This window comes from Zonotrichia leucophrys, chromosome 7 (assembly GCF_028769735.1).
Source record: "Zonotrichia leucophrys gambelii isolate GWCS_2022_RI chromosome 7, RI_Zleu_2.0, whole genome shotgun sequence".
NCBI classification, from domain to species: domain Eukaryota; kingdom Metazoa; phylum Chordata; class Aves; order Passeriformes; family Passerellidae; genus Zonotrichia; species Zonotrichia leucophrys.
This window is the reverse complement of record NC_088177.1, coordinates 3,667,304-3,690,709: the sequence shown is the minus strand read 5'-3', so window position 1 is coordinate 3,690,709 and position 23,406 is coordinate 3,667,304. Positions and strand designations below refer to the sequence as shown.

The following is a 23,406-nucleotide window of genomic DNA, read 5'->3' as shown; positions in this document are numbered from 1 at the left end:
TCCTGAGATGTAATAAAATTGACATATTGATTCCTTTGAATTTACAAATGCCTGTTTCATAAACTCCATCTCCAAAGCCTAGGCATCTTTAGAGCACTGTCATTTTTTTCTCCAAATGGATCAATTATGTGCCCACGTAATCCTGTTACCTGTGAAATCCATGCATACTTCTCCCATTTGCTGCAGTTCCCAGGCGGACAAACTTGCATTATGTACGCATAAACAAACAGAGCATTTTCCTGATATTAGGGATTGTTTTCAAAGTGAAAAGCAATCTCCTGGGTCCTTTACTCAAAAAAAAAACCCCATACATAGTGTGGTGTTCCTCCAAGTAACCTCACTGCACTATATGTATAATTATTACACAACATAGCAAATCATTAAAAAACATTGAGTCCCTCTATCTCAAATGCTTCAACTGCAAAAAGGCACCAAGACTCAGCAGCCAGCCCTCATTTTCCTGGTGAATCAAACTTTCCCAGCTTCTTTATTTGATAATTATTGCCATATCTATAAGGAAATCACGTTCATCAGAAGTATTTCGGCGTGACTTAAATATTAGAAAAACACCCACAGCAAAATTTGCTGTGGAAGTTTGGGGCTTTTTTATTTTATTTCTAGGATAATTCATCTTTTCATCGTGCTGAGTACCTTTCCATCATTTACACACACACACACAGAGAGTCAAGCAGGCATTAACCTGCAAACCTACCACTTATGCATATAAATGCATCACACATACGACTATTCCCATATCCCGTGGCATATTATTTGTATGAATATATACCATGCACAGAAACACATTTATACACACACACCCCATGTGCAATCCTCAAATATAAGCAGAGAAAAAGAGAATAAATGTGTTTTTCTCTGTGTATGAATTGTTTATAAAGTACCGTGTACATACATAGATATGAATTCTCGTTTCACTCTTTCAGACTGTGCTGTATCTGATTTTCTACACTTCACTGGGCAACCAGCAGTTCAGTTACACTACACTTGCCCTGTACAATTTGTCTCTAAAAGGTTCCCAAAATTATGAAACATCCTGTCTGTTGCATGACCTGCTCACCGCAGTGCCTCAGCCCGAGGTGCATCCACAAATATAAAGAGGATGGCACAGAAAAAATATAGTATATATATATATATATGTGTGTGTGTTTGATGGTTGGAGTCCATACAAGTGGCCCAATACACCCCTGCCATTGTGCAGGAGTGGGTTTTAAAGATAAATGGCTGCATGTTAACCAGATTTGACATGCTGCACAAAAGCAGCCACCTTTGGTCCCATGACACAGCCAAACAGAAAAAACAACAAGCAGTCCTGGCAAAAGATGTCCAACGTGAATAAAAGCCCAACAATTTGTCACATAGTCGTTACAAAATGTTCCAGGCTTTGGGGCTTGCCATGGGACAGCAGCGATAAGACGAGCATAGAAAAACGAAGGCTGGGCGTGTTGGGGTGGTGGAAGAGTTAAAACTCGAGGAAAGCTCCGGTAGTTCCAAAGGGGAAACAAAGAGGATATTTTCATTTGGCTCTTTCCGAAGACACACACACACACACACACACACAGAAAAAAAAAAAAAGAAAAAAAAGAAAAAACCCAAAGAAGCCGTAATTAATTAAATCAAGAAGCTCAGTTGTTTTGAGAAGTGATTGAAATCTGACATGCAAAGTAGAAATATTTACGTTTACTTTCTATTTTAGGAATTTGCGAAGCTACTTTTCCTTCACTGCACTTCCCCACCACTACAATGGCCATGGCTCAGTTTATCCAGTAGTAAGCACTGCCTGTTCAGGGCCAAATCCTGCTCATGTTTCTCATGGCATTTGGTCTTTCCTCATGGGAACAGGCCCAGAAAACTCCAAGGATGTTGCTGGGGTTGAGGTCTGGCAGCAGAGCAGTACCTGAGCTCCTCCTTTCCTTTGAGTTCACATAAGACAGAAGAGAAAAACCCCAGACTTAGGCTTGGTTTGATGCGCCTGAATTTCCAAACCAGCTTGATCCTGCAGTTTTCCACTGAAACCAACCATGGGCATCAAACCCTACTTTGCTGTTCTGTGTCCCCCCAGAGTGACCCAGGTATTCCCATCAACTGCAGTCGGGTCAGGATTTGCACCTATGCCAGTCCACTGGGATTTTGATGTATTTTTAGAGTCCCTATACCAAAATAAGGAGCTCAAATGCACCAGTGCAGCTGCTTGCTAAGCTCCACATAACGGAGCTCACATTGTAAAATACCTTTCAGTCAATAATCATCATTGCTTCAGTGATTACCCTTCACTTCTTTATATTCAGTGGCAGAAAACTGGGGAGGAGGGGGCAGTTAAAAGCAATATCATCCTCTAAATTAGAATAACCAGTCGTATAATAAACTGAGATTCTGGTTATTAGGAACATACATTTGTAATTTTCTCAGACAAATTCCTTGGCATCCGCTCACCCTCTGACGAAACAACAAATGATACTTGCTCTTCCTCAGTCCCACAGAATGGCACAGTGCTTTGGAGATATGAAGCTCTGCAAAAGCCCTGTCAATGAGTTCAGCAGTATTTCCCTGTCTCATAGATGGAAAAAATGAGCATGGGGAGGTTAATTGACTTGCTGGAGAGCCCTTGATGCTGCACTCACCTTCCCCAGCTCGGCCAGCGCGGGGCCGAGGCTGGGAGAACATCCCACCACATCCCACCCTCATCCTCTGCCCGGATCACAGCATCCCAGCAGACCAGCATGGACCAGCACGGCGTGGCCTTCCCCTTGTCCCTTCATGGGCCTAATCCCTTCGCAGGGGTTTTTGTAGGAGTAAATTAAATGGCATCAAAATCACCTCTGAAATGCACAGGGCTTACTTATCAAAAGGAAAAAAAAAAAGAAAAAAAACCACAACCAAGTGTCAGCCAGAGGAAAAGTTCATTATTATATGTCAAGGAAAAATTAATAGAAAGGGCTTCAATAGTTAAATTACATGGGTAGATCAGGCTTTCTGCAGGAAGACCAGCTTGCTTTAATTAAAGCATGTTCTGCTCAAAAGCCACTGTGCTCGTGTTTTACAGCAACCTGATACCAACACCTGTAAGTCCCTGCTCAAAAACTCCAACTGCTTTCCCATATTCCAGCCCAGCGATCCACGTTATCGAAAGTCTGAGTTATTTTTAAATGGATGGGGGGACAACTAAGCCAGGGCTCTCTGTGGAGTCGAGCAGGGGGACGAGGACTGTTCAAATCATGGAAATGTCAGTTCCAGCAATGTGTGCCTTGGATTATTTTTTTTTTTTTGGACTGTCAAGAAGATTTTAAATCTTTAATATCTGTTTGTTGTCAGGTTTGCCTCCAGCTTTTTGTATCTGCAGGTCGTATTTTTTTGTTGTTGTTAGGAATTAGCATTTCTCATTTGCTAGCTGAAAGTTTAGGAGAAAGCACCAAAATGCCGATAAACAAAGTTCATCTCAGGGAAAATCTCTGTATGCATAACCTAGTTAACAATTCTTTCATGGTTGCAGGATGAAATTTGAAATGCATGTTGAAAAAGAGAGTTCCTACAGAAAGCATCAGTACTACCGAGGCTTTTCGAGTGCGCTGTACTAATTTTAAACAAGAAATCATTATGATTTCCGTGCCGTATTAGCATCTCTTTTATTTTCTGGTATCTCTGCTGCACTATTTCAACTCACTGCAGGTTGCTGTTACTTTTTTTTGATACCACATCGTTTAAACACACACCGGAGCTGAAGGCATTTGGGATTACCGGGGACTTCAATCAACATTTTTGGCCTTTGTAAAGGATCTTAGCCAAACATTTGGTGTAGTTAAACTCCAACTGATGCCACAACACACAGAATATCACTCCCCAAAAAGTGCAGAACTGATGCATTGTGCCATCTCTGGCAGCATTCGTTCAGTGTTTGCTGCGACTGGGGAGGAAGAAAGATACGGAATGCATGGATTGATTTTCAAATTACCTCAATATTTTGAAAACATTTTCACCTGCATGCTGAGAATGCTAAGAATAGGCAGGAAGGCAATTGTGCATTTGCACAGCCTCCACTGCATTCATTTATAAATTACCTCATCACTGACTGAAATTAACACTGATTCTTACAGGCAATTTCTCAATTTCCAATGCTAATTACATTTTTTTTACTTTTAAATTCTGTACCACCTGTTTTGGGCAAGACATCTTAGGCAGCGCGACCGCATTTAATCACAATTTTAATTAACCGCCCTGTAGATGTGAAAAAGAAGCAATTATAATATAGATGAATGATGATTTTTCTGCATTAAATTGTTTTGTTTCCCTGGTATGTTGATTGTAACACAGCACACAAATACAGTAACTGTACAATTTTTTTCTATTGTAATTTAGTAATTGTTTTTGGAAAACCAGTTTGGGAATGAGTGACTTCATCTGTTTACAAATTGATTGATACTGTTAACTCACTGATTGCTGCAGCATACATTTTGTATTGCACAGCCTAGCATAAAATATAATTAGGCATGCACAGACTTTGCAGCACCATTTTGGAATCTGAAAATCAACTGTAACCGAAGTGTGTTTTCCTTGAGCATCCTCGTATCAGCCGCGGCTGATGATACGATAATCAACAAACAATGGGCTTTTCCCATCCTGCCGCTGGTAGAAACCCTTGGATTTAATCTGATAGCCTCACAGAGCAAGGGTTAGAGTTGGGTTTTTATTTTTTCAGGACGTGCTTTGCCAGGCCTGGGAGCTGAGGGCTGGCAAGTCTGCAGCTTGCCCAACTCCCTCAGATCGCTATCGGGAAGGAGCGGGCGAGTGATGGAAAGAAACAATGATGGCAAAAAGAGCCGCGGCTCACAAGACGCAGGGATCGTTCCTGACACGCGTGTGCTGTGGCACCGGCCGTCTCCAGCTACACGTTACAGGGGCAAAAGAGCTCGATCTGACTCATGGCTGACAGACACAGATCAGACAAGTTTTATATATATAAATATATATATGTATATATCCCCACAGAGAAGAGTGAGACCGTTCCCATTGGAGGCAAAGCCTACTGGCTTTCCTAGGTAGCGAGGTCGCACCGGAGCAGAAAGGGAGCAGATGTGCAGCACTAGCAGCACCTGGGCTTTGGGACACGGTGCCGCCACCACCACTGTGCTCTACCAGAGACCCAGGATAGTCATGCTGAGCATTTCCCACCTTAGGGCTGTACAGCAGAGGTGGATTGAAGGGCAGGGACACCGGGAAGGTGCACCTTGACATTTACAGAAGAGAGGTGGCAGCTCTCACCCTCCCCATCTCCTCTGCAATCCACAGAGCAAGAAGCCTCCACCAAGAAGGACTTGCCAAGAAGTGAGGCACCACAACAGGCTCTGTGAGACCACATCCCAGCCAGACCAGCCATGTCACCCACAGTGCACTGAGACCAGGAAGGAAGGGGATGAGACAGACCTGGGACGGTCTCCATGGGAGCACAGGAGTCTCTGTGATTTGGAGGCAACTTGGGGGGCTCCTGGTCTCATCTGCTGGCCTGCTCGCTTTATAAATATTTGTTAAGAGGGCAGGACATAAAGTCTACTGTTCAGTAGGTGATTTTTGTAAGAATCCAGCTATCCATACATAAAAGGGTCTATTATCTCACTGTGGAAGAGATTTACATGCGTAACTCCCATTAACTCTTATGGGACTTAGGCACGTAAATCTCTTGTGCATCTAGAGAAGAATAGACCACATAAGGTCTTGTGATCTATACTGCTAGTAGGTTTAAGTCCCTTTCATTTATAAAGCTATACAAAAATTAACCATTAAAGCTTATTCTGTGCAAGCTGTCCCCCTACATATATCACCCAGCTCTGTGTTTGAAGTACTCGATGTAAACGCGCACTGAGGAAAGGTACCGGAGCGAGAGAGCCCATTCATTTCAGTTAGTAAAACTGTCATCCCTGAAAGGAAGCAGACTGAGGGCAGGTAGAAAAATTGTACAGGTTTTGCTCAGCAGATTCAATTTCAGATTTAGGCTCTAGACTGCACTGTTTGGAGAAAGAATACTTTCATTTTGCTGAGCGCTCCCTCCGCCCCCTCCTTCCCTCTCTCCCATCCCTACTCACAGCCCCATGCCCTGGACCAAAGGACCCTGAGTGGCTGGAGCGATAAAATCTTTGCAAAGCCCAACTAAGAAGCTGCATCTACTAAGGAAAAAGAAATAAATCTTTTATTCCATAAACTTGTTTAAGCTGAAATGTTCATTGGTAAGCCTGTAAAAGTGGGAACATCTGTGCTCCTGCTGGGATTTGATGTCTCACCACAAACCTTTCCATAAGCACTTTGTCTCTGGTAGGAGACAAAGAGGAAAATACCTGATCCTTGGCCTCAGTTGGGCAGCTCCTTCTATCCTCACGCACTGACCTAGTGAGCATTCCTCCCAGCAGCGAGCTGCCTCCCAGGGCTACCTCCGCCATGGAAGCTGCCTAACTAATCTCTTAGCAAACACTTGCAGCAAACCTGAAGGGAGTTTAGAAAGGCGACGAAGAAGGGGAGAAAAAACCCTGAAACTTTCTCCAGATAAAGCCTGCGGCATGTCTAAGAGAAGAGAACCCAGCCTAAATATAGCTCTGCATGCTCACGTTTTCTCTTGATGAACCGCTGAGATACAAAGTTGTGGCCACCTAATGAACATAGAGATATATATTCTAATCTTAATCCAGTTTCCTGCTCCCTTCCATTAACCCAGCTGTCTTTCTGCCTGTCAATAGTCCCCTGACTATGCTTACAGGTATTTGCAAGACACTGCTTTTATCCCAGCAACACCGCTGGGATGATATGGCACTGGAAAAGTCCATCCCGCGCCCTGCCTGCGCACGGGGTAACCTCTCCTCTGGAGCTTATAAGAAAATCCACTGTTGAAATAAATAACAACTCTCAACAAATGATCAAAGAAGAAATAAATCTTTTACCCTTCTAAGACTTTTTAAAACTGAAATCCCATTTTTTAACTGGATAACAGTTAAGAGGCTACCGGCCACCTATTTTTCTGGGAGCTACGTTTTAAGCGTTTGCCGCATGGATGTTGGTCCTCGGGAGCAAAAGCTTTTAAAATAAAGTTTGTGTGTAGTATATGAAAACATATTGTTTGGAATTTAAGTTCTAATATCTAGGAATAAACAGAGCATTAAATCAAGCAAAACTGTGACAAGGCCAATATGCACATGGATGATGCCAGCGAGGCATCTCCAGCCCTTTGTTCACAGCTTAACAAAACTGTGCCGTCACACCACTTTAGCTCAACAGTGCCTGTCGAATGGGCATCAGCAGATCAGCCAATGCCTGTCACACACACAGCTGAAAAACTGTTTGAAAGCAAGGCTTACTTTAGCACAAGTCTGGTAGGAAAAGTGAGAGGGATTTTTAATCATCTGGTAAAGACTACAGATATATATTTAGGGAGAAAATATATATATATTGTCAGCTTTCTTCCTCAGGAAAGTAAAGCAGTTTTGCTCTTTTTCACCTCTAAGGAGGGAGTGGATCTTGGTGGTGTTGCCTGTTCCTTGGTGTGCTGCTCCCTTCCACACTACATCAGATTTGGAGATATTTGCAAATAAGTAAAATTCTTTCAGAGTGGGAGGGGTGTCACAGGGAAGGATCCCAATTTGTCCAAAAATCTATTAAAAATTAATTTTCACATTGTCCTGCTTGGAGACCCCTTCCTCCCCGTGACAGAGGATAAATGAAATAACATATTCAAGGAAATGTTTGTTTTGATTCTAATGCAATTATCTTTGCAGATCAACGTCTCCCTGGGTTGGATTTTTTTTTTTAGCTGATCAAAATATGTTTTCATTGGTATTAACAACCCTCTCCGTCACTTCTCTTAACAGTCCTGGCGCAACATCTCTCCTGCAAAGAACCGCAGCAAAATAAGCTTGTTAGCGCCAGCAACTTCAGCTCGGCACTTCCCTCTTTTTCCCCAACACTTTTTTCCCCCCAATTTATGGGGGTTTTGAATCACACACCCCCTGCCCAGCCGGCTCCCAGCGCTCGGCCCCTCGGTGGCGGCTCAGGGTGGCACCGGGGGACCCGGGGGTGACCGGGGGGGACCCGGGGGGACCCGGGGGAGCGGGGGGCGGCAGCCCCGGGTGCTGAGCCCTCTCCCCCTGCCTGCCCGCCGCTGCTGTCAGCTCGCTGCCTGCACTTTAGCTGTCTCTTTCCCAGTCCCTACCCTGTCAGTTTCTGGGCTGCCAATTTCAACTTGAAGCTTGACTGGGCTGATTTGATGCAAATACCTCCAGGGAAAACCCTGAAACTGATGAACAGTTATGTCAAGTCGATTTTGCACCATCGGGAAAAGGTAACCTCTGCGAGAAAAAAAAACAACAAGGTTAAAGAGACAAGGGCTTTTCACGTGTAATACCACTGCTGCACATCTCGTTCACTGTTTACCATCCCTCAGAAATTGTAACTGTCAGAATTAGTCCTAATTGCAGATGCGAAAGCTGCCATTATAATAAAAACAGAGGCAGTGCAGGCATTAAATGTAGCAGCCTAATTTGTGAGACTACTGAAAAGGTAGAGTAAATGAATATTTCATTACTTTAATTACCAGGGACTACTCTTTTCTTGCTGTCTTATGATAAGTGTTGCTGTAACTAGCAACAGCAAACATCCACTAAAACATAAAGTGCAATAATAGTACTGCTGTCAGGATCGCTGCTTTAAAATACGAGCGGGAGGGGGGGAAGGGGGAAATATAATGGTTTATCTATTTCTTAGAGATCCGCAGGAGCAGGAGATAGAAACTCGTTTAACGTCAAAAAACAAAGAGGCGAGTAAACAGGTTTTAGTCAAAGAAAATAATGACCCGGAGGAGGGGAGGGGTGGGGTGTGTGTGTGTTGGGGGGGAGTTGAGGACACACTCGAAACCCCGGAGCCGGGAGGAGCGCAGGCAGCGCCGAGCCGCCCCTTCCCCGCCTGGCAGCGGAGTTTGGGGCGGCGAGGGGGGCCCGGCATCCCGGGAGCGGCGTCCGGGAGGGGTTCGCACCTCGGCCCGGAGCGCTGCTCTCGGCAGCGCCGGCGGGGCCCGCGGGGCTGAGTGTGCCCCGTCCCCCGCCCCACGGAGGCGGTTCACACCTCGGCCCCGCGGCCGGAGCGGGGGGGCCCAGGCGGCTCCGCACGCCCCCGCCCCAGCGCAGCGCAGCGCCGCGCCTCCAGCCCGCTCCGCTCCGGGGGATGCTCCCCGGGGGTGTGCGCCCCGCCGAGCCCCCCACCTGCGGGACGGGGGTCTCTGGAGAAAGTGGGTCCCGGGGGATGTGACCCGCGGTATCCCAGTTTGGGGCGGGGGGCACTCTGAGTGAGGGGATGCCCTGCCCGGGGGATGTGACCCTCAGCATCCCGGCCTGGGGAGGGGGGCACTCTGAGTGAGGGGATGCTCTGTCCGGGGGATGTGACCCGCAGTATCCCAGTTTGGGCAGGGGGGCTCAGAGTGAGGGGATGCTCTGCCCCGGGGGACTCAGAGTGAGGGGATGCCCTGCCCGGGGGGATGTGACCCTCAGTATCCCAGTTTGGGGCGGGGGTGACTCTGAGTGAGGGGATGCTCTGCCCCGGGGGACTCAGAGTGAGGGGATGTCGTGCCCCGGGGAATGTGACCCCCGGTATCCCAGTTTGGGGCAGAGGGACTCTGAGTGAGGGGATGCCCTGCCCCGGAGGAGGCTCGGCGCTCCGCCCCGGCCCCGCTGCCCGCGCAGCTCCCGCACGTCGGGGCCGCTGCCGCAAGAGCCCGGCCGCGGCTGCGACAGCCGCTCCCGACAGACGCGAGGAAATTTGTCAACAATTCGCGACCGCGCTGGTAATTGCATTCCTGGAATCCGCAGCGATAGATGTAAAGATAAGGGAGCTGCCTCGACTTTCCGCTCGGAGTGATCTGTTTGCAGCCACCTATTCCTCTTCCTAGCCCTTGCTAAGCGCATTCCCCCGTTCCGCCTCCTGCGCCTTCTGCCACTGGGCTCTCCAGAAACATACGTGACGAGTCGCTGCGCCTCTCTCCTGTCCGAGGAGGCACCAGCTCCCTTCTCGCCTTTGTGTCCCCATCCCTCCGACCCAACTTTCCTGTCAGACCCGAAAAATATGCAAGGCTCGCACTGCCGCTGAGAAGCGGGACAAAGTTTAACTTCTCTGTTGGCAGTCGGAGAATAACTCCCAGGCAGGATTCAGGCAAAAGATCTGATTTGCTGAATTCTGTTCTTTGATTTGTATTTGTATGTTATTGCTACTGCTAAGGTTGTTGCCAACCTCAATTAGATCACAAATGAGATCAGTTTAATTCAACTCCCAAACTGTGACCTGACCATGGTCTGAAAGTATTCAAAAAAGCATTTTAAGCCTTCCTTTGATTTCAAAAGGAATACTGCATGCTTGGTCATTCATACAAATAACATAAAACGTAATTATGGGATGATTTGGCAGATGACATTCCTGCCAAACGACGCTCCATGCCAGAGTCTGTAATGCTGTGGCTGCTGTCCTGGTGCTCGGGAGCACAGCACCCTGGTGTAAGGTGGGAGTAACGGGGTGTGTGCGATGTGGAGGTGTTTGAATGCACTCGGGGAGGCAAATGCAACAGCAGCAACCACGCCAGCACGAAACCCCCCCAGTCAGAAACTGCTGCATCACTTGGAAGGGAAGCGGATCCGCACTATCAAATCTCCAGGAGGCTGTGACAAAGGGAGCTTGCAGCTTGACACACGGGTAACAACATAGCAAACACCTTTAATTCTGTCATGTCTCATACCCTTTGCTTTCTCACACATTCGTGGCTGCTCTAGCATTGACACCTACACTTTAAAAAAAAAAAAAAAAAAGAAGAAAAAAAAAGAACCCTCGACAATAAAAATCCTCAAATGAAGCAATCTCATTCCAGCTAAAAAAAGAAACACCTGGAAAGTTATTCTTCTGCCCAGTAAAAAAAAAAAAAAAAAAAAAAAGTAACTTATTAGCTCAGAAAAGAGCAGAAAGCAGCAAAAACAAAAGTTCACTTTTGGGATTGAGAAGCTCCCAGAAAGCTGCTGGCTTTCCTTGGAGCCTGGGAGCTCACTCGCACAGGTTTGCCGGCGCAACTTCTCAGCTATTCTGCTGCTCGAATGCGAATCCTAAATTGACCTTCCTGCCTCAGCAGCGCTCGGGAGCGTTCCTAGAGAGGGCCTGGGTGCTGTTACACGGGAGGGGTAGGTACAGAGCGTGCTGGCACACACACAGGTGAAGCCTCTCCTGCCCTTCCATGCCTCCAGCCCTGCCCAGCCCGCGTCTCTCCCTGATGGATTGGTCCCGAAAGCTTCAGCTGCCACCAAGGCCGGGATGTGCCAGGCTGAGCGGCTGCTGTGGCTTCAGCAGTGCCACCTCCTCGCTTGTGCCCCCCAAAAACAGCGGAGCCCCCGTTCCAGGGCACCTGCAGGGCCCCGGAGCGCAGAAGGAGTTAAGGCTCTTTCCAGCATTACTGGGTAGGTTAATATCACAGCTGCTTGGTAAAGCATTATCCAGCACCTCACTTAACAAAAGCCTGCTTTTGCAAACAGACTCCTACTTTTCCCCAAGTGTCCAAAGGTGTTTACTGAAGTAAATCTGCCTAAATCCTCCGTTGCTTGGGTCATGGGGGTGGTTAGGAGGGTGGAAGGTGTAGAGATAATCTCTTTTTGTAAATTCTGTAAATCTTCTGGGAAAAAATCAGGAATCTGTGTCACATGCCTCTGTTCAACTGGTAACATCTCGGTTAGTGTGCTCCTTATGAGTGAAATCTGCCATAGCAGCTACAGGGAAATAAGACATCCCTCCCGTTTCTCATTGTTCAAACTGTTCTTCCCTCTCGAAGTTCCTTTAGCACGTTTAATCTATTTGCTGATGGAGGGGGAAAAAAAAACCTGTTAGGATCTTAAAAGTGGTTTCTGGGAAAAAAAAATAAAAATGACAGTTTGGTCGGCAGGAGATAGTGTAGTTGAAAACTTGTCACTTGAGATTTCTGCACTACCCCGGTTATTCCAACACCAGCAACTGCATATTACTTTTTACATGTTGCAAATAGAGGCAAACAACACAGGAAATTTTGACAGCTCTGCCTGAAAGGGCTTAAATACTTCTCAGTAAGCAGGATCCAGTTATAAATAAACCTTCTCTTGGTGAGAAAAAAGTGGCTACGACCAAAGACCTCAATATTTTTCTAGAAAAACTGTCTGATTGAAAGCACAGAAGAGCTTCTGAGAAACAAACAAACAGGCAGATATGGGGGGCACACACACACGGGGATGGGGAGAAAACGCACATGAACGTGACTACAAAACCCCACGAGGGAACCCGGCTACAGAAACTTCCACAAATCTCGCCTTCCTCCTCCTCCTCCTCCACCACCTCCTCCTCCTCCTCTGTTCGCATTTCTGGTGGATTCGCTGAGTCGCTGCTTTTCCCCGGCGGGTCGGGGCAGCCCGGGCCGGCCGCCAGCCCGGGGACACCCCCGCCAATGCCACCAAGGGCCACCAGGGCCACCAGGGCCACCGCGGCCCGGCCGCGACAGCACCGGGCCCAACACCTCACCAAAATACAGGGGAAAAAAAATTAAAAAATTTAAATTTCATCTGGGGAAATTTTGCCCCGCCAAACCCGCCTCGCCCCCCGCCACCCCCGTCCCGCCAAGGTCACGGTGGGTAAACAATAATAGTAATTAAAACAAAATAATAGGCAGCAGTCAAGAGCTGAGAGTACACACACCTGACCCTAACTATAACAGACTTCTCAGAGTAGAATTTGATCCCTCTCTGACACTTTCTACCTCAAGTGTTAGAGCGAGTGGCCATGAATAGTACAGGCATGCCATCTTGTAACACTATCTGCCTGTCAGAAGAGCCAAGGCTGGGTAGAGCAGGATCTATATAAGGCTTGTAACTAGGGGAAGCCCAACAAACAGCTACAAACACCTAAGTTATTTTACTCAGCCTCCACCCTTCTGCTTTTTCCCCCCTTCTTCTCACTCTCTTTTTTTTTTTTTTTTTTTTTTTTTTCCTTTTCATCTTGGCTTTCTGTTGCAGAATGCAAATGTAGCCTGCCGGCGGTGAATGGGCTGAATTGTGATTAAGAAGAAGAAGAGCTCCTTTCTTTGTTCTCCCCTCAGGGGATGTTTACTGGGAGAGACACAGCGGATCAGATATGAAAGGCATTCAGGTCAGCATTGATGTGAGCGAAAGTGAAATCATACCTAAGGCATTCAAAAGACCGCCGTGTCAGGGGTTCAGCTAACGGTGCATCTACTGTGTCTTCCCTGTTAGGCACAAAAAAAAAGGGAAAAAAAAAGGAAAAAAAAATATCTCTCCACAAACAGGCATTTTTAAAAAAATAAAATTACCACAAAAATTACACAGAGAAGGAAAATGAAAAAGTTTTCCCTCGCTTTACCTCCAGAGAAGAAACTACAGGACTCAGTGCTCTTTTGCCCTTATGATCACGGATGGGGCAGGTCGACTTGCATTAATTGTAGCTGCTGGGATCAGCATCTTTTTTAGGGGGAAATGAATCTAACCTGAAGTGAGAGCGGTTTTTCCTAAGCACACCTCTGCATCCCCTTCCCTGAGCACAGCACACGCATAGGTGCATGGACACATGCACCTCTCCATGAGTCCCAGCCAGCTGCGAGCCTCATTTATTCTGCCCTTGCCTCCCTCAGAAGCCACTCCGGGTGATAAAGGGCACGGTGGCATATCAAACCAGCGCAGCACACCTTCCAAAGTGATCTTTCATGGACTTGGAAACTCCTCGAAACACTTTGCTGCGAGCTCGCAGCGCAAGGGGATGGTGGCGATCGGAGGCGTGAGGAGTTGGGGCGCAGCTCTGTAAGTTAAACTGCTGCAAGGAAAAGTCTAAGCATTGTCGTTTAATTCACCAAAAAACCTCCACTTGATGGAGAAATATTTGGATCTCACTATTTTTTTAAGTCTACACTTCTCCCAGCCTAGTTATTCCCTCAATAGACTTTCCCAGTGGTTAGCTGACGCTGTTGGCATAAACAGAGATATGTAAATATGGAGGGGAAATATAGCAAATTACAGTTAAGCATACAAAGAGTTAGGAAGTGGCTGCATTTGCAGGGGCTGAAAAGAAAATGAAAACGACAGATCATTTTTAAAAAGCCCCAAAAAATTAAGGAACAGGACTGGATGTCGTGTGCACTAACCAGCTCCACTATTCTGAATTTGTTTCCACCTTCAGAACCTTAGTTAAAATATATTGTTTGTCTAATGCTCACATCTGCTTTAATGGTGACGTTTAATTCTGAAATATTTTCAACTAGTGTTTCTGCATCACAGATTTCTCTCCTTTTTCTCTATACTCTAAAAAGACAACTAAAGAGCAATCAAAAAGGTGTCTGACTTGGCCATTCAGACAATTGCACCCTTGTGGGAATGCTGGAATGAATGGTACAGTGGACACCCCAGCACTATTGACGTTATAAACATGTAAATGAAACACATTAGGGCAGACAATCAATTGTCTGTGAGCACTGCAAACCTGCACTCCCTTTCTGTGTGACAGGCACAAAATAGTGTCTACCTTGGGAAGCCATGGTCTTGCAGAAAAAAAGGACAAAGAGTTCTCTTTCACAGAGGAGAAAATGCACCTTAAAAGCACTGGGATAATGCAGATGCCAAAAACTGTTGTGAGGCGAAGAATTTCCTATTTCTTGGAATGAATGTGGGGCTGCTGTAAAAGAATCAACACCCTTCTTTCCACTCTAAAGGGAGACACACATTTTTTCTTGGGGAATATTACCAGGCTGTCCTGAGAGCTTGCACCATATATTTCCCCTACCTTGGGCAGTTGGCTATGTATAATTATCGATAATTAACTTGTAATGGTTTCCTTATCACTTTTTCTTCCCTTTTCAAATATGCCTTTTCCAAGCCATCAAATGCATTTTCTTGCAGCAATTAGAAATTCCCCCAAAACTTTCCTCGCCAAGCATGTGCAATAAGCAAAACCAGTAATTACCGAATGGTCACAAATGGCAAACAGTAAATCAGCCACTAATCTCCAAATTCTCTGGGTTTCTGGAAACTCGGAAGAAAATAAATAGATCCGACCTGACACAGAGACAACAACCTCCCCTTGCTCCATGCCACAGCTCAGCCTGGACATGAATCCGCACCGAGAAAACGTTGCCTGGCTAATCATTACGCCCTGGCCACTCGCATTTAGGGCATTAATTTTTAATACCTATCTCCAGGTGCCTTTTCTGGAGGTGGTAGCAGCGCATTTGTCTCGAGTCCCGGAGAAATCTGCTCGCAACGGATTCGCGGCCCTGGGGACGTGCCCGGCCCCGGGAGCGCTGCGGGTGCCCGCGGTGCCCGCTGCCACCTGGGCTGCACCGCCAGCAGCTGCCTCCCCACACCCCAGCCTCCGTCTGGCTGCCTCCAAACTTCTCCAGGCTGGGAAGACAAGACTCACTTCCCACTCACTAAAGGCAGCAGGCAGGCTTGCCTATTTTTTCAGGTTTTTTTAAATTTTTTTTTTCTCTCCCCTCTTTTTCAAGTGAGGAGTGAAGGAGGTTTTTCCCCCTTCCCCAGCATCCCTGGAAGGAGGGTGGGTGGGTGTCTTTTTGGGAAAGGCTCTGAGCAAGCCTAATCGTCTCTGCTTGTTTGGTCTGTGGTCTTGGATCAGACGCCCTGAAAGCATTGAACTTTCTCCCTTTTCTTTACAACTGGAAGCGAGGTGGCAAAGGAATCAAAGAGAGCTGTTTACTGAAACTTTGGGGTAAATTAGATACAACTTTCCCCCCTCCCCCCCCTTCGCGGGGATTTTAATTTCACTTTGGATTTTCGAGGAGGGGAGCGGAAAGGAGGGAGGGGGGGGGAAAAACCCTCAGCCAACAAACGCCAAACCACAACAGCGCGGAGAGGAGGCAGCTCATCAGGCATGGCAGGGCAGCACTGCCGGCCGGACAGACAGCGCTGCCGGCCGGACAGACAGACAGAGCTGCAGCCGGGCCCCGCTCCGCCCCGCTCCGCGCCGCTCCGCACCGGCGCTGCGGCCGCCGGCGCATCCCCCGCCTCCGCGGGGCGCCCGTGCGGAAAGGGGGCTCGCTGCCCTCTCCTCCTCCTCCTCTTCCTCCTCCTCCTCCTCTTGTGCCGCCACTTCTCTCCCGAGTGAAAGTGCCGCGAAGTGAGTCAGGCGCTGGGAATCATCTGACTGAACTTCCCGGAGCTCCGCCGCATTCCTGGGCTGCCGCTCCCGCACCTCCCGCCCCCCTCCCCGGCTCCGCTTTCGGGGTCCTCTCCTCCTCATCCTCCCCCTTTCCCTCCCTCCCTCGCCGGGGGGCTCACCCCGCACTGATTCCCACATCGCCTCTCTCAGCCCGCCTCCCCCCCGCACACCTCTCCTGCACTCCAGCAGCTCTGATCAACCCCGTTATCTCGGAAAATCCCGAGCCTGCTTCCTTTCTACCCTATTTAGCTCCGCTGTAATTTTATCCAGCGCCGGTATCTCATCCCGAGCCTTGCCCATCCCCGCACACACGCAGATACACGCGCACAGGCGTGGAGCCCACTGAGGCATTAGTTGGATTATTCTGTTTTGTCCCCCCGTCTGTAATGTGTCTGGGATTCACTAACACTCCTTTCGCTGCCTTCATGACCATCTATTTTTATTTCCTTTTTCGTGGCTTTTAAATTTTATTTTGGTTCTGCTGCGTTTCTAAGGAATTTCTGTCCGAGTTCGATAAGCATCACCGTTCCTGGTGTTATCAGCAAAGACACAAGCTCAGAAGTAACATCTTTTCCACGATTCCAGGAAAGAAGAAAAATCCACTCAGTCCAGATAAATCCTAGGCAATTCCCAACGGGAAAGGCATTGGATACGTGCTTGTCGAGAAAGAGAAAATGAAAAAAAAAAAAACAACCAACAAACCAAACCCACCCTCGCTCTACCTGCTCCTCAGAACCAGGGCATTTCTCACTCAGAAATGAATGAAAGAAACAAATCAGGGGAGCACAAAGAGGAAAGAGGGGACAGACAGAAAGTAGGGAATTATTTCCTTTCCCCCCCCACACACACCCCGTGTCTTGGCCAGAGCAAGACACTGAAGGGAGAACCCAGCCCCTCGCATAAGCAGCGCACACACACTTGAAGTTTGCAGGATCTTTAAGTGGTTACCTTAAAAATCGCAATTAAACTTTCGTCTCCCAAGTGTGGTGGCTTTTCCAAGTTAGTGCAGCTCCCTGAAAACACCTTTATGCATGGAAACAACCAGAATCTGCCACCCCGCTCCATACGTGCTCCCAAAGACTTGGCTGCACTACCAGGATACGGTCCTGGTGTCCTGGGCAAACAGAGGCATCCAGGAAATTTTTTTTTTTTTTTGGGGGGGGGTAAGGGTGGTGGTGGTGGTGGGGTTTTTTTTAGTGCTCAAATCACGCTGAGAAAATATTAAACACGTAGATGCATCCCTCATCAGAGAGCATGTGATGGGTTTAACACGCTAAACTAATAGTCCTGCCTGGAAAAGCAAGGAGGCTGAGGAAGAAGAATAAAACCCCCTCAAACACTAAGAATATTCTTTACTGCAAAAGAGCACTTCTGGATGCGTTGCTTTAAATCTCATTCTCTTTTTCTCTCAAAAATGACTGTTTAACATAAGAAAAAAGGCTACTTGACACAAAGCTTTTGTTATCCAGTTGATCAGCAACGTGCTTTAGATACTTGTAAGGGGAAAAAAGCCCCACAACAGACATTGATTTTAGAAAATCAATAACCAACATTTAATAAAAAGAACAGAGGAAACACAAGAGAGGAGAGGGAAACATTACGTGTAATTTTAATGTCTACTAAATTACCCAGAGATGAGGGGAAGGGGAGGTCTCCTCTGTGAGGACCACCTTAAATAATGACAGACACAAGAGTAAAGGGTGGTGGTGGAGGGGGAGAGACTTTAAAAAAAGATAACAAGAAACGGATCCTTGGGAAGCTGCTCGGAATATATTATTTTAGTTGGGGTTTTTTTTCTTGGTTTTTTTTTTTTTGTAATACTAAGCCAAGCAAATAGATCAAAGACAACACAAAGGGAAAAGCCAGTGTAACATAACGAACAGTTTCTGACTAAAATTCCTCTATCACTCCCCCATATGGCTCGACGCCTCCACCACAACAAGAAAAAGACACACACGCACACACACACACACACACACACACACACACACACTCACACTCACAACCTAGAGAGAGGGAAGGGGAGGGGGGGCAGGATCATTTGTTTCTAATCAACATTCTCTTGTCTTTGTGTTTTTTGTTGTTGTTGTTGTTGTTGTGCGCGTCCCCCTCCTCCTTCAGCCCCCCTCCACCTCCACCTCTCCACTTAAATGAAGTAGCTGAGCTATAAGCGCATGGGTTCAGGTTCACACAAATATCTTCCTTCCTGCGGCTCCTCGAGAGGAAAGTTGTTGGAAGTGGGGCCGGGATGGCCGTGGAGGGGCTGCGGGCGGGGAGGGGGAAGCTGGCGGCGGGGAAGCGGCTATCAGCCGGCAGAGAAAGGAAGAAACTGAGGGAGGGACGGGGAGAGACGGAGAAAGAGAGACCCACCACACCAGTGAAAGCTGCCAAATGTGAAATCAGCCCAGAACACCGCGTCCCACTGCGCCCCGGCCCTGCGCGGCCGGCGGGGACCGGGGGAGAGGGCAGCGACGGACAATCGGGCACCGAGCTCATTAGTATTATTAATTATCAGGGAGGAGGAAGTTTCATTTTCGAGTCCCTAACAATAAGGAGGAAAAAAAAAAAAAAGAAAGAAAGAAAGAAAGAGAGGGAGAGAGAGAGTCGCTAACTCGGTGCCAGCCCGCCTCGGGGTTCTCACGCTGCCGGGTTTTTTTCCCAGGGCCGCCCGCCCCGCTCGCTCCGCGCCGCTCCGCGCCTCCCACCGCCCCGCCGCGCTCCGCTCCGCGCCCCGGCCCGGCCCGCGCTGACAGCGCCGGAGCGAGCGGGGCACCAGAGCAGCCGGGCCGCCCCCGCCGCTCCTCCGCCGCTCGGGGCCGCGGGGGCAGCGCCCGCTCCGCTCCGCGCCCGCGCAACAAACTTTGGGGCGGCGGCGGCAGCGCTCGCCCCGCGCCCCGCTCCGCTCCGCGGCCGCGCAGCCCCGGGCCCGCTCCGCGGGACGCCGCGCACGGAGCGAGGGACGCAGGCAGGGAGGGAGCTGGGGGGCGGCCAGCCCGGCTGCCGTGCCCCCCTCCCCGTCCCGCTATCCCCGTCCTGCCGCCGCCGCCGCCTTTTCCCCCCGCGGCCGCGGCGGAACCGGCCGGAAAAAGTTTTCCCGGGGGGCCGTCTTACCGTTTTTCCTCCGGGGGTTGGCTTGTTTTCGCCTCTTACACCTGGGGCCATCCGCCATGATCTGCTGCTTCATTGATAAGAGTGGATCAGATGGCAGTTCGCATGGGCTCGACTCCCTGATTCAGCAGCAGCGGCGGCGGCAGCGGCAGCGGCAGCACGCAGGCTCTATGTAACGACCAAACACAGCGACAATGTGGGCATCGGGATGTCCCATTTAAACGCAGGGCGCCAACGGGGACCCCAGTTTGCACCCGAAAAAGAACCCATCCACGCACACGGCGAGGCTGGCCGTGCCGGGGGAGGTGGGACGCGGTCGGAGCGGGCTCCCCCTCTCTCCCCAGCCGGGCAGATTTCTTCTTTATTTATTTATATATTTATTTATTTATTTATTTCTGCTCCCTCTCTCTCTCTCTCTCTCTCTCTCTCTCTCTGTGTGTGTGTCTCTGTGCGTGTGTGTGTGTGTGTGAGCGCGTGTGCGTGTGTCTCCCTCCCTGCGTGTGTGTGTGTTGCACCAGCAAAGCAGATCAGAGAGAGAGAGAGAGAGAGAGGGAGACAAGAATTACATCTCAAATGAGTCATAACTCATGACCGTATGAGGGAATGCACAGCTTTTACAGTAGGCTGTTTGACTCAATGCTAGGCGGACCATTTCCTCCTAAAAGTACTTTAATTTGACACTAGAACTTCTTTTCACGAGAAATCCTACCCTTCTCCTGCCTTCATTTTTTCTCCCCACAAAGTGCTCTCCAGCAAAGTGATAAGAGGAGAGGGAAACATGGCTCTCCCCTGTCCTTTTGGGGTAAAGCTCAGCAAGGATACCTCCCCCTCCCCCTAACAACGAGGAGTGTAATTATAAACCTCTGTCACCTTTTTAGTCAGTTTGACAATATTCAGGGTTTCCCCTGCCCCTTACTTAAACAAAGCTTCAGAGTGTCATTTTTTTTTTCCTTCCCAGAAAAGAAACAGAAATCAAAACTACCGCTGTCAGAGTTTTCAGCCCTTCAGTTGGGTTTTGGGGTGTTTTTTTTCTTTTATTTTTTTTTTAAGGAAAAAAAAATAAAAGCAACTTGTAAACTTTTAGACCTACTGAGTGTGCCTGTGTGCCCGGGCTGGGCAGGAGGCTCTATCTGTCAAAGGAAGAGAGGGGAAGGAGCGTTTGGTTTGCTGCAAGAACGCTCCTGAAACTCAGTCCATCTCGAAGAAGATGCTGTAGCTTTAAAGATGCTTTGACTTGAGGATTAGTTTAAACAGGGGGCTATAAAAGATGTAACAGATGCAAACTGTAAAACAAGGGCAATTAACCCTTGCTCTCCTGAGCAGGATGCCCCCTCGCCTTCGCATCTATTGTCTTCTCCTGCACTGGGAGTTTTACATAAAACCCAAAAAATTATTATCTGACTCAACAGTTTCAATATATATATATGTATTTAAAGCAGAGTGAGATTTTTTTTCCCTCCTCCTTTTCCTCTTTCCTCTCCCTTGTGTCTTTTTTACTTTGCTGGAGCTTCACACCAGGACTGAGCAGTGAAGTGTGCTGCTGTTGGGTCTTTTTATTCCGCCTGAACTCTCTCCTCAGGCGTTGGCTGTTATAAAACCTGCTTGGCTATAAATAAAAAATAATAAATCTCCAAGCAGGTAAGAGGATGGGGAGATTGAGAGAGTGTGCGTAGGGTCAGCGTGTTTACCCACACTCTCCTGCCTGGGATTCCGCCTGGACAGAGGGAATGGGTGGCTCTGTGGATGTGCATGAATGTGGCTGAGCAAAGAAGAGGCTGAGAAATGCGCTGGAAACTTTAGCATTTGCCAGTAATTCCCGAGGCTGGGGTGGGCGATGGTGGCATCACCGCGGCAGAGCTGCCAGGAGAGGAGAGCAGCGGGGAGGGAGGACAGGCACCGAGGCGAGCCCGGACCCTCAGCCTGCCTCGGCAAATTGGCGTTTTCATGCAAAACCACCAATGGTGAATTGTTTTAAATGCATTTCACTCCCTTCCCCACTCTCCAGCCTCCCGCAAAAAAAGTTGTCAGTAATTTTAAACCTGCAGATTTCTCGAGAACACTTCTTCCCGGAGAACCGGCAAGCTTTTAAAAATATGTATAAATTTTAATTTTTTTTTCCTTTTGCTAAACGACTTTTAAGTTCCAGCCTGTACTTTCACTTCTTGCTTTAGGCTCCCAGAAGCTAAGGTGTTACTTCACCCGGCTTCACAAAATAAAATATAGAAATGAAACCAACTATGCAGACAAAACAGCAAAACTTTCTGTTTGGGGAAACACATCCTTTGCCGGGGAGCCCTGCCCGGGGCTGGGGCTCCAGCGGTGCCCGGCCGGGCTGCTCTGCAAGCTCAGGGCATGCAAAGCATTAACAGGTACCTGCAAACTTTCAGAGCTCAGATGTAAAACCTGAAATAAAAAGAGCAGGAGGTGGGTGGGGGGATGTTTCGGGGTTTTGTTTTTTTGGTTTTTTTTTTTTTTTTTTTTTCAGGAGGACCAAGTCCTTTCCTAACGCTAAAACTTTTTGGTGCTGCTTTTAAAAGGCACCTCCCGTACCTGGCTGACAGGTAAGGGGAGCAGGGGTGGTGGTGGCACAGCCCCGAGCACCCCGAAACTGCTCATCCCTTCCTGGAGCGGTGCTGGAGTGACTTCAGGTTTCGGTTCAAAAGATTGAAAAAAATTTTAAAAAATAAAATTTTCTCCCCAAGTATAAACAAATCGGGAAAAATTAAAATACTCTTCAAATGAAATAACCCCTCTGATGCGTGAGATGGTGTGAGAAAAAAAAAAAAAAACAGAAGAGAAGAGGAAAATATAAAAAAAGAGAGAAAATGGAATTAAATTCCAAACCTACCTGCGAAGTCTTGTTTGTAGTTTTGGCCAGAAATGGTGAGAAGAAAAAGCATGAAGAAGCCGCGAAGTGGAGGAGAAAAGGTGAAGGGAGATGCAGCTCCTGGAGAAATTGTAAAAAGCCTTGCAAAGAGTTGTCGGAAGGACCGTTATTCCTGCTGGGCAGGTTAGGACTGATCTCTTTCTGCCACTCCAGGAAACACAAACCTGGGGACGGACTGACGTGTTACGCCTCTTCTAATGACATTTTTTTCTTTTTCTTTTCTGTACGAGCGAGAGGAGAGACCCTGCAACACACGCCACCTATCTTTGTGGGGAGGGATAATTGGAGAGCACCAAACGTGAGCATCATGTGGAAACGTGATCGCCAAGTTTCTCTCTGGGAAAGGATCTGGGATAGATTATACCTTGAAGTCTCCGCGAACGCTTTAGCGGCAGAAATGCAATTCCACCTCCTCCCGCCCGCCCCCCGCCCCGCGCCCGCCCCCCGCCCCGCCGCTCCGCGCCCCGCGGAAACTCAGCGCGCCCCGCCACCAGCGCATCCGATCCCCCCGGGGGCTGCGCGCCCCCTGCCCCGCGGGGCGGCCCTGCCCTCATCCCCCCGCTCCCTGCCCGCATCGCTGCCCCCACCCCGGGCCGCATCCCCGCTCAGCCCCGGCCCCAGCGCATCCCTGCCCGCGGTGCCCCCGCGCATCCCCTGCGCTCCCCCGGGCATCCCCGCCCCCTGCCCGCTGGATCCCGCTGGATCCCGTCCCCCAGGCTGGATCCCCGCCGGTTCTGGATCCCCGCCGGTTCTGGATCCTGGGCCGGGATCGCTGCTGCTGGTGCCCCCCGCGTCCCGCCCCGCTCCGCGCTCTCGCCTCTTGCGCTGGGCAAAACTGAAAACTTAACATAAAGCCTAGAAACTCAACTCTGTTCGGGTAGTGCGAATAAGCCCTCCTGGCTTGTTTTGGTGCGGTTTTATTTTTATGCTTCACGCGTTTCTTTTGGGGTTTTTTTTTTCCCCCCCCCCCCCCCCCCCTTTCATTTCAGCACTCATCCAGGTTATTTGAATAGTCAGCTAAATCTGATGAAAAAAAAATAAAAATCAACCAAACGTGCTGAGATCTTACAGTCTATCTGTTTTGTTCACAGATATGGATCAGGGGTGAGATGGGCTCTTTTCCTGGCTCTGCTTTTTTCTTGGAAGTAGCTGGATGAGCAGAGAGAGACAGCGTGGACGAGTAACGCGTGGGGCTGAAC

The 23,406-nt window shown here is 48.5% G+C and overlaps 1 protein-coding gene across 1 annotated transcript in view; it reads right to left on the bottom strand.

Annotated features, from left to right (window-relative positions):
- The window catches only part of ZEB2 (zinc finger E-box binding homeobox 2), a 113,924-nt gene extending 91,328 nt beyond the window's left edge, over positions 1-22,596 (bottom strand). Inside the window, exons 1-3 of the mRNA XM_064719158.1 lie at positions 22,372-22,596; positions 22,169-22,267; positions 19,324-19,488 (exon numbers count right to left, since the gene is read on the bottom strand). Coding sequence (XP_064575228.1) covers positions 19,324-19,396 — 73 coding nt within the window. The 5' untranslated portion in view covers positions 19,397-19,488; positions 22,169-22,267; positions 22,372-22,596. The remainder of the gene's footprint in view (positions 1-19,323; positions 19,489-22,168; positions 22,268-22,371) is intronic.
- Positions 22,597-23,406: the final 810 nt, after the last annotated feature.